Source organism: Blennius ocellaris (assembly GCF_963422515.1).
Source record: "Blennius ocellaris genome assembly, chromosome: 20".
Taxonomy (NCBI): Eukaryota; Metazoa; Chordata; class Actinopteri; order Blenniiformes; family Blenniidae; genus Blennius; species Blennius ocellaris.
Window position 1 is genome coordinate 11,531,992 of NC_137669.1, and position 16,915 is coordinate 11,548,906.

Here is a 16,915-nt window from a genome sequence, read left to right on the forward strand (position 1 = left end):
ATTTGTTTTCGCAGGCCTCACTTCCAAACAGGTTGGGGCGGTGCGCAGCATGCAATCATCAAATTTCTGACTCTCATAAGCCCAACGTTTGTGCTCACGACAGTTTAGTGGCGACATATCAGATATTTAAAAAGTTACACATTTCATGAAAACTCTCCGATCCATCAAACGTTGAGACAACGGGATAACAAAGTGTTAAAAGAAAAGGGAAACAAAAAAAACAAACAAACACAAAAGTGCAGCACTCAGGTGTGACATTGTAAGATATACAATCACATTCTCACATCCATTGCTGTGGGTAATTTGAGAATCATCAATTAACGTCAAATGCAGGTGTGAGAAAGCCCATAACTGCAAAGATGCGCAAGATCGCTCAACGCTTCACCACCATGCAGCAATTATTCAGTGAATAATATGACTGGGTTTAGAACAAGCAATTTACACACACATGTATTTTCCAAAATGTCCCATTATTGTATTTTACTGCAGTTGTGAAGTGGAAAAATTGCAATTAATAGAAGGAGTTTTATATTGAGTTTTAGTTTTAGTTTTAATAATCTTTTAACAAGAACCTCATCAGCTTTTTGATCGTGGGAGTTTCTGCCTGCAGTTTGCATGATCGCCCTGCATTTGTATGACGTACTCCAGTTCATTACATTTCAACATGTTTGCTCCATTAAAGTTTAGAACGCCACTTTGCAAATTACAGCCGAAAAATAAGCAATACTGATTCTAACTATCACTGTCACAGTTCATTTTAGAGACTTCTTTAAAGATGTAAAGACGGGCAGAGGGACGATATCTAATATTTTTTGAAAGAATATTAGATTACAAATGCTTTGCAGATGCCTCCATCTACATTACATAAAATCCTCAAATGCTCTGCACAGGAGACGATCCTGAAGGTTGTGTTTGCATGAGCCTCATCAGCGAAGCTTCAAGAACAGGAACGACTCATTAACAAATAATTGCCTGTGAACATTTTCACAGGGCAGATAAAACTCCGGAGACCTCTGAGCTCACACAGGCAAAAGACATTAGATGTCATGATATATTTCTGTGATATTTCTCGGAAATGATTTGAAGGGTTTCAGCCTTCGTGTAAAATCAGTCTCATTCGTCTATTCTGCGTTCGCTCCAGCGACTTTAAAAATAGCTCAATCAACATGGTTAGCTATAAATAAAGCTTCACTGGAACGAGTTCAGGAGATTTCTAATCAGCTCAAGGAGCTTTGATTATCAAAGACTCCTCCATGCCTGACGTCACCTCTCTCTAAGATGGAGTCTGCTGATAAAACGTTATCTGAGCCCGAGACTTTCTTTAGCGTAACTCTGATTTGAATACAGTCTGCGCTTCATTCGACCGTCTCCCATTACAGCTAGAACTTTCCTTTTTGCGCACAATCAGGACTCACATTTACTTTACGTGGTTTTCCCCTCGGCTGTCACATCGTGTCTAATCAATCGCCACGCGATGTGACCAATAGTGACGGATCCTGCCAGGAATTGTTCGCAGGAAAAATTAAAAAAAACAAAACTGCATGAATGAAGTCTGTGAGGAGACAGTGAAGGACAAAAGGCCGTGTAGGTCAGTGATAGTGGAGTTTCTGCAGGCTTAATTTGTGGAATTTGGCAGAAGGGCAGACGCACAGCAGCGTCGTCTTTTATCCGAGAGCAGAACTGGGCCACGGCGTCACAGGAGGCGAACCGTCCAGCTGGGCGCCGTAATGTATCTCACAAGGGCAGTGGGAACGAGAGGGGGGGGGTCACGAATCAAGAGTGTTTGAGGAAAGTCTGGAGGAGAAAGCAGCATTGTACGTGCAGAGTGTATAATTCACGCAAAGACATGGTGGACTTTGGTCTTTTCACTTGTCTTTAGGTTATTTTAAACCAGACGTCCTTCCACACACACCCGGAGCAGCCACAGGTGTGGTGGACATTAGTAATCCACGCATTTCATTCAGATCTGCCTTTTTTTGGGGGGTCATATTTTACATGTATTACATATTAGTACTATATTAGTTCCATATAATTTAATACCGTGGTCAGACGAAACACCTTGTCCACTCCGAATTGACCATAAAGCTGAGAGGACTATATGATATTTGCTGTGGTGACCAAGCCAACATGTCCAGTGTGAAAACACGACCGAAGCCGTCCATTTACACACACAAACTGTGATTACTTGACTATTAAATCACGTATGCATAAACGTCCTTTTCACTTCAGTCCAACAGGACTGGCGCAGTCCTCCAAATCAAACCCATCAAGGTTGAGCAACCAGGAAAAAACAAAAAACGTGAAACAATGGCACAAAATGAAACGACGGTAGATCCGTGTTCAGTTCTCATCGGCAGCCTTGAGAGAGCGAGGGCCTGAAACCACGCAGGAAACCACATTAATTAGTCTGACAGCGTCCCGCTCCCGGCTCAGTTAAACATCATTAGGAGGGACAGCGGCGCCGCTCAAAGGCAACGCTCATATATTCTGATAAAAAGCCACGGCGACGGAGATCTGAGGGGACGGCAATGATGCATGAATTCTACCGGATTTGAGAGCGTAGAGATGACGACACAGCAGTGATAATTGTTAGTGTGTTTATTGTGTTAGAATCATTCTGGTTTAAAGTTACACGTCCAACACGGACCACTGATTTTCCACTATGGTGCACTTACCCCTAACATAAAGCTTTAAATATTTGTAATTTCTTCAGGTGATAACAGACGTTCCAGCAATTATCATATAAAAACTCAAATGGAGGACACGAAGCGAGAAATAAATACAGACATTGTTCAAAACATTCACATTTACAGTTTTCTTCTTGGAATAGTTGCACACAAATCATATCAAAACTTCATTTTCTTTCTTTCTTTTTTTTTGTTTGCTGTTACAAGTGTGTTAATCTGGCAGAACCTCTTCCACAAGTCGGATCAGGTTAAACTAAAGAATGTGATGGGAGGTGTGGGACCAGATTACTACAACACTCACACAATTGACCAAAAGAAAAAAAGAGAGCTCAACTTAATGGTCTGTTGAAAGTTCACAGACTAGTTCAGTTTTTTTTCACGACACTCCAGGAGCAATACATATTGGTCAGACATGACAGATGGTGGAGCAAATAAATGCAGCTGGTGCAGATATAGTCCAGCTACTTTAGTGCTAACTAAAGCAATTTATATCACTTTCACAATCATCATTATATTAGATTTATAATATTCATGGACAATCAAACTAAACACGGGAGCAAAAAGGAGAAATCCAGGTGCAGTGAAGTCAAATGCTGCACGGCTCCGGGCGGAATCGAGGCTAAATAATAACCCAGTTTTCACATTCAAGACAACGGAGGACAAGTCCGGAAATATTCAGATCAACAGTATCAATCAAATTCAGAAATTCTCAAATGTTCACCAGTTTGTTTGTTTTTTTTTTTTTTAACATTCTGAAAAAGGTGCGACTGAAAATGGAGCGCGTTTGGAGAAAATAGACGGAATAATATAGAGATCAACACGGGTACGTCTGATATTTGTAGCACTTTAACCAAGCCGGTGTGACAGCTTTTATATCAGAACTATGTTGTGGTTACAGTTTACAGAAAAAAAGATATTCTAAGCAACACGTTTGCGGCAGGAAAACATGAGCCAATGTGTCGCATGTGCAGAGTCGCATGCTTGAAAAGTTGAGGTTTTAAATCCGCATCTATGAGCTGAATTCAACAAGCAACGGACAGAACGTCGGGATAGATATTATGGTACGCTGCGGCTTGTTGAGCCCGATCCCAATGCTCTGGAGTGAAGATGATGACATTCGAGCTGAGCTCCGCCTCGATAGCGGCTGCGCGAACTTCCTCTGACGGAGTGCGTTCATCTGTGGGCTGGCTTGGCAGTCCGACCCCCCCCCCCCCCCCCCCCTTCCCCATCTCCGTTTATCTCTTGGGCCTGTCGATGTCGTCAATAGCTGATAGAAGTTTCTGCCGGGCCTTCTTGTTGATGTGTGAACCCAGGCAGACGTTGACCAGGTTGGCCAGCTGCTTCATGGAGTACTCCTGCACGGAAACACAAAAAGGGTCAGAATACTGGCGACACCCCTCCGATCCAGCCAACCGGCCTCTCCGCCTCACCCTGTGATTCTTGATGAACTGCTCCATGTCGTTCTCCGTCAGGTAGTAGGCCTTGATGTAGGTTTCCACGAACTCCTTGTCGGGGATGGGCCGCAGGTCGGTCAGCTTCTCCAGCTTCATCAGGAACTGCTGGAAGTCCAGCTGCATCAGGGCGCGGCCCTCGTTGCTGCATTTCTTCACGTTCGCGTAGCTACAGAGGAGAACGGAAGATTCAGATAATAAGTGATAAAGAAATGTGATTTCGCTCCACTGATTTTCCAATATTTACTCAACGTAACCAAGAGGACACGTCGCAACGTGCCAAAGTCCAGTAATCTCTATATTTAAAAGTTTCCCAAATGAACTGCGCTGCTAAAGTAAATGATGGTGTTCAGTGAATTTCAGAAAGTTACCAGATTACCAGCTCACGAATGTGATTCTTTCCTCTGCATCTTCCCTACTGTGCATCTCAGCTTCTCATATGGGAACGCCTTGTTATATCTACAGTCAAAATGTTATAAATAGAAGCATAAAAACTTCTTAGAAAAGCCCTGCAGAGAAGTGAAAAAGATTAAATGATATATCATGGCTGTGGACTCAGTGATGATACGTTTCCCTCGTATGAACCCAAGTTTGGAAAAAGAAGTGGGTCGGAATAGTTTTTTTCTTTTTTCTTTTACAGAGACTCATTTCAAACTGTGATGGCTGCTATTTTGCCAACTGACACTTTATGAATTTAAAAAAAAAAATGGTGTCAAAACTGTGAACGTGCTCTCTTTATTGAAAGCATTAATAAAGAAATGGTTTTAATGCAATTCAACACGTGTCATACACGTTTTAGGGAATGTTCTAGATCGTCTAGATCAAATTTGATTCGAAAAAGAAGTTTGCATTTTGAACTGTTGTATATTATTGCACAATATCGTTTCCATTCTCGGCTCAACAATGCTTATTAGCTTGCTGTTGTGGTCAACTTTCTAGAGCAAAGAACCAAACAGCAGATCTTCCTCTACTGTCAGCTTCAATCTGCTTCGATAATCGGATGCTTCTGAAGCCCGGCATCTTCTGAGGCAGCGATTGTCTCGATGTTGTACGGAGACTCGTTTAAATAAGCAAACACTTCAATAAAAGAAGAAAAACTTCTCATCTGACGGGTGTGAACACGCCTCCAGCCTTCCACTACTCAAAGGGGTGAGCCATTAATCTCATTCAGGTGCGCTGAGGCTGCGACACACGGTTGTTCATCCCCGAGGTCCACGGCTCGGAAACTCTGGTTCAGACGTCGAGACTGAAAATTTGATTTAAGCAAAGCAAACCTGCGGGAAAGTGTGAAGGAACTGGAGGCGTCCAGAGATTTTTCTAAAAGGGAACAACACAATATAGCACAAGTGGAGCTGTTCCACACAGCTGTCTGCCTCGTGTCGGTGAATGTGTGCAAAGTACGCATTCATTTTGGTGTGTGTGTGTGTGTGTGTGTCTGTGTGTCTACTTGTGTTTCATGTGTTTGGCAGCAGGGATCGTCGTCCACTGGCAGATCGGCGTCTGTGGCATCTCCAGTACATTAACACGCCACACAGGCAGCTCTGCTCTCTGTAAACTCCCCCCGTCTCGCACCTCAACTTTCCTCTCTTCTGTTTCCATTTTCTGCCTCACCTTCTCTCTCCCTCTTTCATCACCTCGCTCTGTCTCCTCCCGTCGGCCCTGCCAGACTTTGGCGCCGAGCGTTTGAGCTCCCTGCTTTTTTCTACGAGCCTCTGAAGGGAGACGAGCATTGGACAGAGAAATTGAAGAACGGACGGAGGGAGCTGGAGTACAAACAAACAAATACGACCAGTCCGTCTCAATGTGCCAGCGGGGATGGCAGTGTGTGTGTGTGTGTGTGTGTGTGTGTGTGTGTGTGTGTGTGTGTGTGTGTGTGTGTGTGTGTGTGTGTGTGTGTGTGTGTGTGTGTGTGTGTGTGTGTGTGTGTGTGTGTGTGTGTGTGTGTGTGTGTGTGTGTGGGGACGAGCAGGCAGTGGAAGTCTGCAACAGCAGCTTAAATTTGCTGAGCATCACAGTGGTAATGGGCCATTTGCTCACTGGAAGGGGTTCAAAAGTTCCCTTACGTAACCGAGAGGAAAAGAGCTCGGTCAAAGTGTGAGGAGGTAAACATGTTTCTCTCTCCCCGACGGATCAGGGCAAGCTGTCTGCTTAATACCAAACACTCTTACTCATAAACTACTTGACAAACATCGATTCGGAACCTTTTTTCCGGGCAGCCTGTTTTAAATGAGTTTCCCAGGATGACTCTGGCCACGTCACCAGCCTCGTGGAACCTCGTGACGACTGCCAGCAGTTCACTCCCTGCTTCGCGTGGGACTAAAAAAAACAAAACAAAACAAAACAAATACTCGGCAACGTCTATCCGATTGGATTCATCACGGCTTCATCTCAAAACCATTCTCCACACAGCCCTGGAGCGAGGAGACGGCAGGGCTGCAGGTGCTCTTCTATATTCTGTCACCGATCACGCTCCAAATCTCTGCCTCACAAGGAGGGAAGCCATGAAACGCATTACACGGGATGTGTCGAGATCATTTTTGCGGTCTGTGTGAGTGGCCTGTGTCGGGTTATTCAGAAGGAGGTGGGAAGAGTTGAGAGTTACTTCCTGAAAAGTCAAACCAACAAAGGAACTGAACTCGTCTCCATCACAGCTTATTTCTTCTATTCGCTCGACAACATGGGGAGCAAAAAAGAAGTGTTGATAAGCAGATGGTAAAACCGCGGGAAGAACACGGAGAGGGAAACAGACGAAGGAAGGAAGCGAGAAAGGCTAATATGATGCAGTAACTCCGTGTGGTTTCTGGACTCCACACGAGCTTGGCGGCACTTTTTCAGACTGCAACCTGAGAGGAAGAAGATCTGTCTGAGTGAGGAAGACTGACAAAACCAGACAAGACTTGGGGACTTTAATTTCCAAACCCCTCAGTCCTGAACAGTGAAGCACTGTTCTACGGCTTTACTTACACCACCACACTGAATAATTCATCGCTCTGAAATGCGGATTAAGCAATCTGTGTTTTTTTTATTTTCACATATATTTATGCTTTGCCGATTCGTTTCTGGGAAACATTTAACATGCAAATTATTACTAAATCATAAATACCAACTTTTACCGACTGAAAGTTTTCCTGATTTCTAAGATGAGGCTTGTTTGAGGATATGACATCACATTGTTAGAGCAGTGAGGCTTTGCTCAAGTACACTGGACACATGGACAGGAAGAGATGGAAGGTCCAACGACCAACAATAGGATCAGAACGTCTATATTTGGTATGTGGCTGGCTCACTCTCCCAAGGCTTCAAAATGGGAAAATATCATCAGTATTGATTTGAAACGAGCAAAAAGAGTTGAGCTACGCTTTTTCCTGCTTGTGGAAAAACCTGTCAATCAAAGCTTCACCTCGATTCACACTGTCACACCACCGTCACTCATCCATCAAATGCAAGTGAAGGTTTCTTTTACAGCTTTTATCCATGACTTTAAGGAGATATTTTCAAAGTACTGACAAAAAATGTGATGCATATGGTTTAGTGCGTCTGTTGCAATCTCAATTTTTTCCTGTAAGACAAGTAGATTATATGGTATAATATAAAGCATGATGCTCCGTTGTGTTGGATTGTGTCTTACCCCTCCACGAGGGTCCGGTTGGCCAAGCGGATGCAGTGCTCCCACAGGACGTTGGACACGGGCAGGGGGATTCGGACATGTCTGGATACATCGCCCAGCCGCTGGTTAAACTGCTCAAACTCCTGTGGAAGTCGAGGGAAAAGCAGAGGTTAAGAGTTTGAAAAATATTGCAGATATAGCTACCTTATTAATTGAGCTTGATTATTCAGTCAGTTATTTTACAGAATTGGAATAATTGCTCATATTTAGCTTTAAAAGGGAAAATCCGAGGGAGAAAAAACTGCCAATGCACCATTGATACATCTCACTGGAACACTTCAGCTGAATAAAAAGAGTTGGAGATGAATGGAGTTTGTCTGACTCACACTTGGCTTCAAAGGTAGTAGTCCATCTTCTGCTATAAACTGCATGAAAGAGAAACCATCCAAGGTCTCCTTCAATAAAAAGCTTCGGTCATTCAATATAATGTCTATATATTAAAATGAATCAAGTGAGGCCACGATGAGCCGCTTACAGCATGTGTTGGTTGTACAACTTCAACAACACTGTTTCAAGGCCAGCGCAATGATTTTGTGGTCCGAACTGCTTAAAATATTGAAATAATGGAGAGCAAAGTGCAGTTTGTGAAATAAAAGAAAGAAAGAAATATGACCAGAATCCGCAGGAGAAGTGCGGTTGGTTTTGCACACGCCCCGTGAATTAAAGTGCAAACAGCCTGTTAACACTCTTCAAATCCACTCAGCCTTTTACCAACAACTGCATACGAGAGGCAGCCATAATATTAAGACCACTGACGGATGATACACCAACAATCTCTGTATCATGGCACTGGGACACATTAGGCAGCAAGTGGACATTTTGTCCTTGAAACTGATGTGTCAGAAATGGGAATGATTGGCAAGTGGAAGAATTGTGAGTGAGTCGGGGATGGGTAGATGGAAAAATATGGAACCAACAGACCAGCAAATAGCCGTGGGAAGTCATGGATGGTTGATGTACGTGGTCCCATTGAGGCCCCACTTTGCATCTGACCGGAGGATTAAAGGATCTTCTAACGTCTTGGGTCAATAAGTTAGACCAAACAATGAATGAATGAATGAATCATACTTGATGTAGCATAGTTCAATCCTCTAGAAATAAAACATGTAGAGATATGTAGTACTAAGATGTAGAACAGTGTTTGAACAGGAGGCCAAGTTTTGATCGCTGTTTCTTTGTAGCTGTAAAAATTTACCGCGGACCGGAGTTCCAGTTACAAAGCTCTGAACTGCTCCGTTATGGAAGCAATGATATGTCATCATGTCGCTGTTTGCAGGAAATGCAGTACAGATGGAGTACTCATCACATCTCAGAGTAGTTTTCTCGTGGGGGTTTGCAATTTCAACTTAAATTATGAATTGCAACTTTCGGGCCAGCCGTGCTGTTAATTTTACATACAGAAGTGAAATCTTATTTGTACAGAAAGGGTCTAATAATTTGTCGGTTTCTGACCATAGCGTTTTGTCAATGCGGGCATTGTGGGGCTTCTGCATTTCCCCGCCACTTTATATGCAAATCAGCGCCATTGTTGAATTCCCGTGATCAACCTGGAGTCATGAATAAAATATCCGACAGTACAGGAAAACATAATACTCTCGTTTCAATCAGCGAACACATAATACAAACCATATGCATTAGGAGTGTCTGACAAGCTGACAGGGGAGGCTATTAGCACCTGATGGGGAAAGCAGCTACGATATGCGCCATGTCAGTCCATCAGCTGCACCGCTTTGACACACTGAGGTGTTTCAAGCACGAGGCTTTCCTCTCCAGCGCTTTGGCTCAAAATCTAAATTAGTGTGAGCCAGGCAAAACTCTATGAGCCATTATGGAGTTTCATAAATGAGAGTTCGAGTTCTTCTCCCGTACACAAATAACTAAACTGTGACGGAGAAGCTCGTATTTATTTCTCCGTTTCCACAACATCTGCGCTTCAGCCAGCAGCTTTCTCAGACATGCTGATGCATGTATGGGGATTTGTCTTGGCTCCGTGCCGCTCCCGTCACGACTTCGCACCACTGTTTGGCCCCCGAATGTCAGAAGCGAGGAAGCCAGTGCAGTGCTTCCTTTCCCCGTTCCCGCGTTTGCAAAATTTACAATGGACGAAACAGCTAGTACGCATAAAGACACACACGCACACACACACACACACACATTTAGTGGAAAACTTTTACTTCCAAAAATACTTCTGCGAGCGGCGAGCTCATACGTCTTTAACAAAGCTGAAACTTCGGGGGAAATCTGCATGTGGCACTTAGCAGCTCACCCATGAGATGAATTATTCACCCTATCCCAAATAATTGATGCTAAAGGTCTCAGAATGATTCAAAACTAAAGAGGGGCCACAGTGAACTTCACAGCTTTGCGCAATCCAATCGGCAGATGTTCGAAGGAGAACTTCGATTGTATTTCCTGAGCGCAATAAAAACACCACGATCGGAAAAGCAAAAATCTATACCTGCTCATTTTTACATGCTGCGAGTATAGCATTGAAAAAAGCATTGAGTTAAGTGTTTGTTTAGGGAAAAGCAACAAACCTTCATGGAGTCAGGCACTGGAAGGACGAGATGAAAAAGCTTTTATTTAAAGAGCCCAGCAGCTTTGGACTCGTTCTTTATATTGATCTTTTAATGGCATAAATGATGGAACTACCTCAATAAGGCGATGGCTCTGTAATGTGAGCAATGTCTGCTGCCTTTCAACAAAAGTTGAATGCAAAAGAAATTAATGGTAAACGAGCAGCACTGCGACAAATTTACTTTGAGAGTTTTCCAGGTTCTACAAAGCAGCAGCTCCAAGCTTCAATTAGATGGGATGACCAGATATTACTACTTTAGGGACCAAAGGGTGGAGGATAAGATAATATAATATCAATTAATATCCCTTGTGATAATAGTAAATGGTAAACAAAATGTTTATGATGTATTTTCAGTTTGTGAGACTGCACTTCCTGAAACAGGAAAAAAGGCCTTTAAGTGTTAAAGACTAAATAGTCAGAACTAAAATCAGCGTCAAGATTCTACTCAATATTTACCTTGCGCACGTAAAATAAATAAATAAATAAATACATTTTCCTGGTAAAATTAAAGGTAAAAAATGTTTTTTGTTTTGTTTTGTTCCATAAGCAGAAAGTCATGTTTGAATCTGGTTGGCAGTTTAATATTTTCACCAATTTTCAACTCGTTCTTTGATCAATAATGGTTGAAAGCCAACACTTTCTACGAGTACATTACCTTCAAAAGGACGTCCACGTATATATTGTGCTGTGACATTATCTCCCGAATGTCCCATTTAACGCCGGCCATCATCAGGAGCATTTGTTCGTAGTCGATGGCCTTGGCGGCCACGATCCAGTATATTGGTTTCCGCAGTTCACTGGCTGTGGACACAGTCTGCAGACGAAGAGAAAGGACGTACAGATGTGCATTACAGATGTGCCGTATTCATGACATGACATGTTCTTTAACATGTTGTGTACAGTAAAAAGCAATGAAGCCGCCAGTTGATGCTTTCCTTGTATATAAATATATCGCACATGTACACAAAAACGATGCGGCGCATTATATAACACTAAATTGCACTAACATGTCTGAGAGTGAAATTACAAGGACATGACATTCATCGGCTGTTTAGGGGAAAACAGTTCTGCCGCTGTACCTGAACATTTCAAATGTCAAGTTGACAAAACAAAGAAATAAAAAAATAAAGGAGCCGTCTGCAAGACGATGACTGTCTCACCATTTTGTAGATGGAGAACAGGAAGAAAAGTCATTACGATGCAAAACCGCAGTGATTGCAAATGTATAGGAAACACATCAGAATGAAAACTCAATGCATATGTGACACAGACTCGGTCTGAGGAGACAGTCTCAGGTCTTTGACAATAGTAAAAGCCTGAAGCACACAAACAGTGACACAAAAGGAGGACGACAAGGAGGAGGAGGACAAAATGGAAAAACTAAAAGAAAACCATTGGACAGAGCTGAAATCTGCAACAGAAGAAAGAAACTGCTACACATTCACAAGAAATTTGTATTGAAGTAAAAAAAAAAAAAAAAAAAAGCCAAAACACAAATATTTGAAGCTACTAGTAGACAATAATACGTTTCTAGATGGACACATGAAAAGTTTATTCAAAGGTTCTTTTTAACCATTTCAGCTCCTAAAGGCTTCACGAATAAGTGTTTTGTGATTTTACAAAATGGAAAAACTGATATGGACTGGTATTGTTAATTTCTTAACTGACAAATCTGCATTTGTGACCAGAGCTATAATTACTATGAAACCAACTATTTTCTTTATGTCATCTGTATTTTGAATTTAAACATGCGCATGAAGATGCTTGCCAAATAGTCAGCTTATACATATGATATCTTACAGCTGGTTAACTGATTTAAGCATCCATCAGACTGTGAAATGTGTCTCATACGATTATTACCGGTTTCATCTCTATAATATTGCTCTCTATTGAATCTGAAGTGACAACTGCTATCAAATCAAATTCTAACAGACATTTAAGTACCACTGAACAGAGAAGTTTCCTTGTAACCTCCGCAGACAATGTTCCCATGATAATCAGTTATCACAACGTTTCAGGGGAATTGTCCCTTTGGAGCAGAAAGCGTACAATACCTGAGAGTAAAACTGCTGCAGGAACGGCTTCTTTGCTGCAGGCATCATCATATCCAAGTGCGACTGAAGGGACTCAAACTGTTCAGCCAGAAAAACACTTAAGGAAAAAAAAAAAGTATATAAAATGAGTATATAATTCAGTGCAGAGGTGCTATCAAATGTTTTGAAAAATGGACTGGTATAACAAAAGTGATTATGACATGTTTTTGTATTACTTGACAGTGACAGGCTTCTTCACAAAGTCTTGTATTGTTATTGATTGAGGTTTGCTTGGACGTGTCAATCACACTGGATGACTATTATTATTATTATAGTGGTTGATGCTTTTTTTCTTCCAAAGCACAACTGGACTGTAAATATCATTACAAAACAGGCAAAGCTCAGTCTTTATAGTTCTACAAAGACTGAGTTTTGGTAAAACCTGGTAAAATGGTAAAACCTCCATTGACGGCCACACAATGATATCCTGCAAATTAATTCATTGTGGCTCTAAATGAAGTCAAACAGACTTGACTGTTGTCACACATTTAATTATGTTCAGTTATCTCTATTCTTAAACCAACACCGACTTCCAAACCTTTATAAAGTCCCTCCTTCAAAGGCACAATGTTATTTTGTGTCATAGAAGCAGCAGCTTGTAAAATTAATGGATTTCAATTTTCCTCAAAATATTGGGACCCAGCGAAGTAGTGAAGTGAGAAATACAGAAGAAAATAAATAAAGAAGAAAGAAAAAAAAAAAATCAATGCAGACAAAACTAATACCCATGTTCCACGGAGTATCCAGCACCGACTAAATAAAGACGGGCAGATCGATGGCTCTGAAGGCTCTCAAGTGTTAAACTAACTGAAAACTGAGCGAGCGCATGGCACCTGGCTTAAAGTCCAGACACAACAGCTGGAGACCTTTGTGTGTGTGCGGTCCTTTAATAGCCCACAAACATGAGTTTGAGGTGAACTGGTGACTCTTAATGTGAGTGTGTGACTGTTTGTCCACACCAGCCACAAAGCCTGTGCAGGAACTCACAGCTCTTTGTTTTTTTAATTAATTAATTTTTTCCCATCCACGTTAATCACATTAAGATGATCTGGAACGGCTCGTGTTTGCATCAGCAGCAAGGCAGCAGAAACAGCAAACCCTGCAGTTTGCAGTGATCTGATTACGCTCGTGCAAATCGGACGACAGCTGGACGGATGAGCAGCAGCGCGATGGCCGCCTCATCGAGATCTTACCAATGAGCTTCACACTTCATAGATTTGTCCACTTTAATCTTAAACAACTTCAAATGGGGGTGTTTGAAGGAAAGCTGAAGGTGTCAGAGGTGGCCACGCGGCACACTTCGCTGAGCTTCCTTTTATTATAATTTTAAAGACGGAAAAGAGAGAAGAAGGAAAAAAAAAAAAATCTTTCATGCAGCTCGGCCCGAAATGAATCTCGTTCTCTCGGGAGAATCCTTCCTTTTCTTTACTGAAGAAATATCATCACCTCTACTCTTCGGCTCTTTCCCTTTCATTAGTCTCCTGAGCTCGCCGCCTGCTACTGATACATGGAAGTTTTTGTCGGAAACCTATTCAGCATTTTTTCCAGGGCCGGCCATCATTATCAAGCAGTTGTGAAGTGAACAAAAAGTGGTCAGCTCAGCCGACAGCTTGACCGAGCTCTGCAAGAGTGCATGTTGTATTGAGGGACGGACTGGAACAGACAAAACTCCACAGCGTTAAATTGATTGATACGACTTACAGGGACTCGGTGGCCACCACCCTCTGTGCCAGCCCATACAGGGTCCCACTGTTAGTCAGGACCACCAGCTGGCTGAGGTGGGGGCTGGGCACCTTCTCCTTTCTGTCCTCGGTGGGTCCGTGGACTCCTGCACTCTCCCCGACAGCTTCCTGAAAGGAGCACAGATTAATGCAGGAGTCAGCATGCCGAGTCAGAAATCTGCATTCATTATGCATAGTTTGATTTTGCCCATTACCATTTCTAATTGAACTCGCGTTTCCCCTCATCTGAGAGAACACATTAAACGTGTACGAAGGCAGGTATTCAGCGAAACACCCAGTGTGTGTGTAACCCTTCGTAAGGCACTTCATAAAAGGTGTTGCTGATTGATTAGCTGCATATCAACAAGTAGTTTTCTATGTACAGTATTCATGTTCAAGCACAGTGCTTCATATTCCAAGGTGTGGATCATCAAGGTGCACTAACTGAGAAAAGGAGATGTTTTGCTAAAAACATAGAAGTCGACCACTGATGCTTATACTGGGGATAATTTGAAAATAACAGCCTTCTCTAACATAAAGACATATATACCAGTTACCATTTGGCTGATAAAAGGTTAACTCAGAAATGGCCGAGAAAAAAGAGAGATGAATCTATTCTGTAAATGAACTCATATTGCACATTTTCACCACTTTAGTAGTCTCAGTGGAATTTCCACTTTCAATCACATGCACTCATTCAAATTCACACAACAACGGTGGTCACAGCCATGCCAATATTTCTCTTGGCATGACGGAACCTTTTTAATGAGTCCGTTAATGAGAGAAGAGTTGAAGTTGAAAGAGTTGAAGCTTGAGAAATGCATTGTCTTTTAATTTTACATCATTTCAAACTGAGAAACTCTGTCCAGAAAAGCAAAGTCAGCTGGAGTCACAAGAAGCTTCTTCATGTTTACTGGCAGGTAACTTTGTCAGGTGTCTTCTTATGTTCTTCTTTGGGGAGGAGGCACCATCAAAATAGTCATTTAAAGGGGCCGAACAGTCAGACTCAAAGTGGCAGGACTTCATTCTATATAGAGGAATCGTCATTAAAATAAACCCAGATTTGTACAATCATCTACAAAGCCAAGTTTCAAACAGTAATGTCATTCATTGTCTGATTTAATGGTTAAAAAAAAAACCTAAAGGTCAGATTTATTTCTTTAAAGCATTGAGGTTCGATAACTTCACTGTGAAATTTGACAATGCTGCACATAACCTTTTCTTTTTGATCACAAATGTCAACGATGTTGTTTATTCGCATGACTTCAAACTCGGCTCTCTGTCGTATTTGAGGGAGAATGAGTTTCCGCATTGAGATTTATAGAAGCTCATCTGATGGTAGCTCACCTAATGTTATTGCTTTGAGAAAAAAAAAAATCGAACACTTCAGCAAAGTATATCCTAATGTGGCTCGCAGCACTTAATAGATGGATTCAACATTTTTCTCCAAAGGCCATGTGAGTCCAAACTGTCACTCGTATACAGATCATTGTCACGTCCAGAAAAAACTCCCTGTTTGGATACAAAAGCTACAACAGAGGGACACGTTGTGATTAAATTACATTGGCTTTAAAGATTTAGTTTAGAATACGCCTTGAATAAAAACACACAGACAAATGCAAGTATTTATGTTTGGTCTAAATTAACCATAAAAAAAACCCTAAACTCCTTGTTCAGTAGTGCTGATGTGCAAGTTGCCGTCTCCGGTTTTTCAACAGTCAACTTGACATGCCCACAATGAAGATGTACATGTGAAGCTTACACACTGTGAAATTCTGCTGACCACACCACTACTTTTGCAGCAGTGTTCATTTTCCTCCTGATTTATTCCCACACACCTTTTGAAAAACAACTGAAATGGAAAGCGAGAGATTTCAACTCGTGCCCCATCAATCACAATAATGTGGATCTGCATAAGAAGCAACTGAGCTTCTTCACAGGAGGGCAGATTATATTATTCCTATGAAACGTGCCTTGGGTGGCATAATGCATCAGATTGGCTTCGCAGTCTACATGCTACAAAGCTTCCATGAAAACTGCCTCGGGCAGATCAATAGCAATCGCACAGCTAATGAACAAATGGGAGCTATTAATGCTGTACCATATCGTCCACTTCCACACTGCAGTCCAGTGCAATCTCGCTCCGACATTGTGTACGAGCACCATTACTCCAGGTGAGCAGTGGAAAGCTTTTATAATTGAGACTCCAGTCGCCAAAGTGGGGATGAGCAATTTTCTAAATAAGAATCATGGTGCAAATCAAAGCAAACGAAATAAAATGGCCGGGTGACTTAGCATTCATGTGAAAAGCCGCCACTAAGAATTCATAAAGCCTCAAACTTAGTGTGATGAAAGGCCGACATGCTGCGGAAAACTGTCTCGAACGTCCATTCAGTGAGAAAAGACGAATTATCAGTGCTGACTATGAGGCAGCTTCAAACAGAGGACATACTCCCCGCTTCTGACAGACATTTCCTTAAACAACGTTAGCCCAGCATACACACTGCAGCAAACATGAAAAGTATTCAGCCCGGTGGACAATTTATGACTCTGACCCGTGACAAAGACGCCGTCTCCTCCTATGCGATAACCACAGCCTTTCCACAGCTTCTAACTTATCGCTCTGCATTGAATCACACCTCCAGATAGCACTACCAGTCTGAAATCCATTCGGAAGATTAACGTCTGAACTATATCACTTTTACTCGAACGGCGTCC

The 16,915-nt window shown here is 42.1% G+C and overlaps 1 protein-coding gene across 2 annotated transcripts in view; it reads right to left on the reverse strand.

Annotated features, from left to right (window-relative positions):
• Positions 1-3,916: 3,916 nt before the first annotated feature.
• vps50 (VPS50 subunit of EARP/GARPII complex) overlaps positions 3,917-16,915 on the reverse strand; it is an 87,687-nt gene continuing 74,688 nt past the window's right edge. For both annotated transcript variants that reach the window (XM_080515476.1, XM_080515475.1), the window contains 6 exons: positions 14,178-14,326; positions 12,438-12,534; positions 11,039-11,197; positions 7,767-7,888; positions 4,118-4,307; positions 3,917-4,042 (listed from right to left, as the gene is read on the reverse strand). In XM_080515476.1, coding sequence (XP_080371602.1) covers positions 3,923-4,042; positions 4,118-4,307; positions 7,767-7,888; positions 11,039-11,197; positions 12,438-12,534; positions 14,178-14,326 — 837 coding nt within the window. In that variant the 3' untranslated portion in view covers positions 3,917-3,922. The remainder of the gene's footprint in view (positions 4,043-4,117; positions 4,308-7,766; positions 7,889-11,038; positions 11,198-12,437; positions 12,535-14,177; positions 14,327-16,915) is intronic.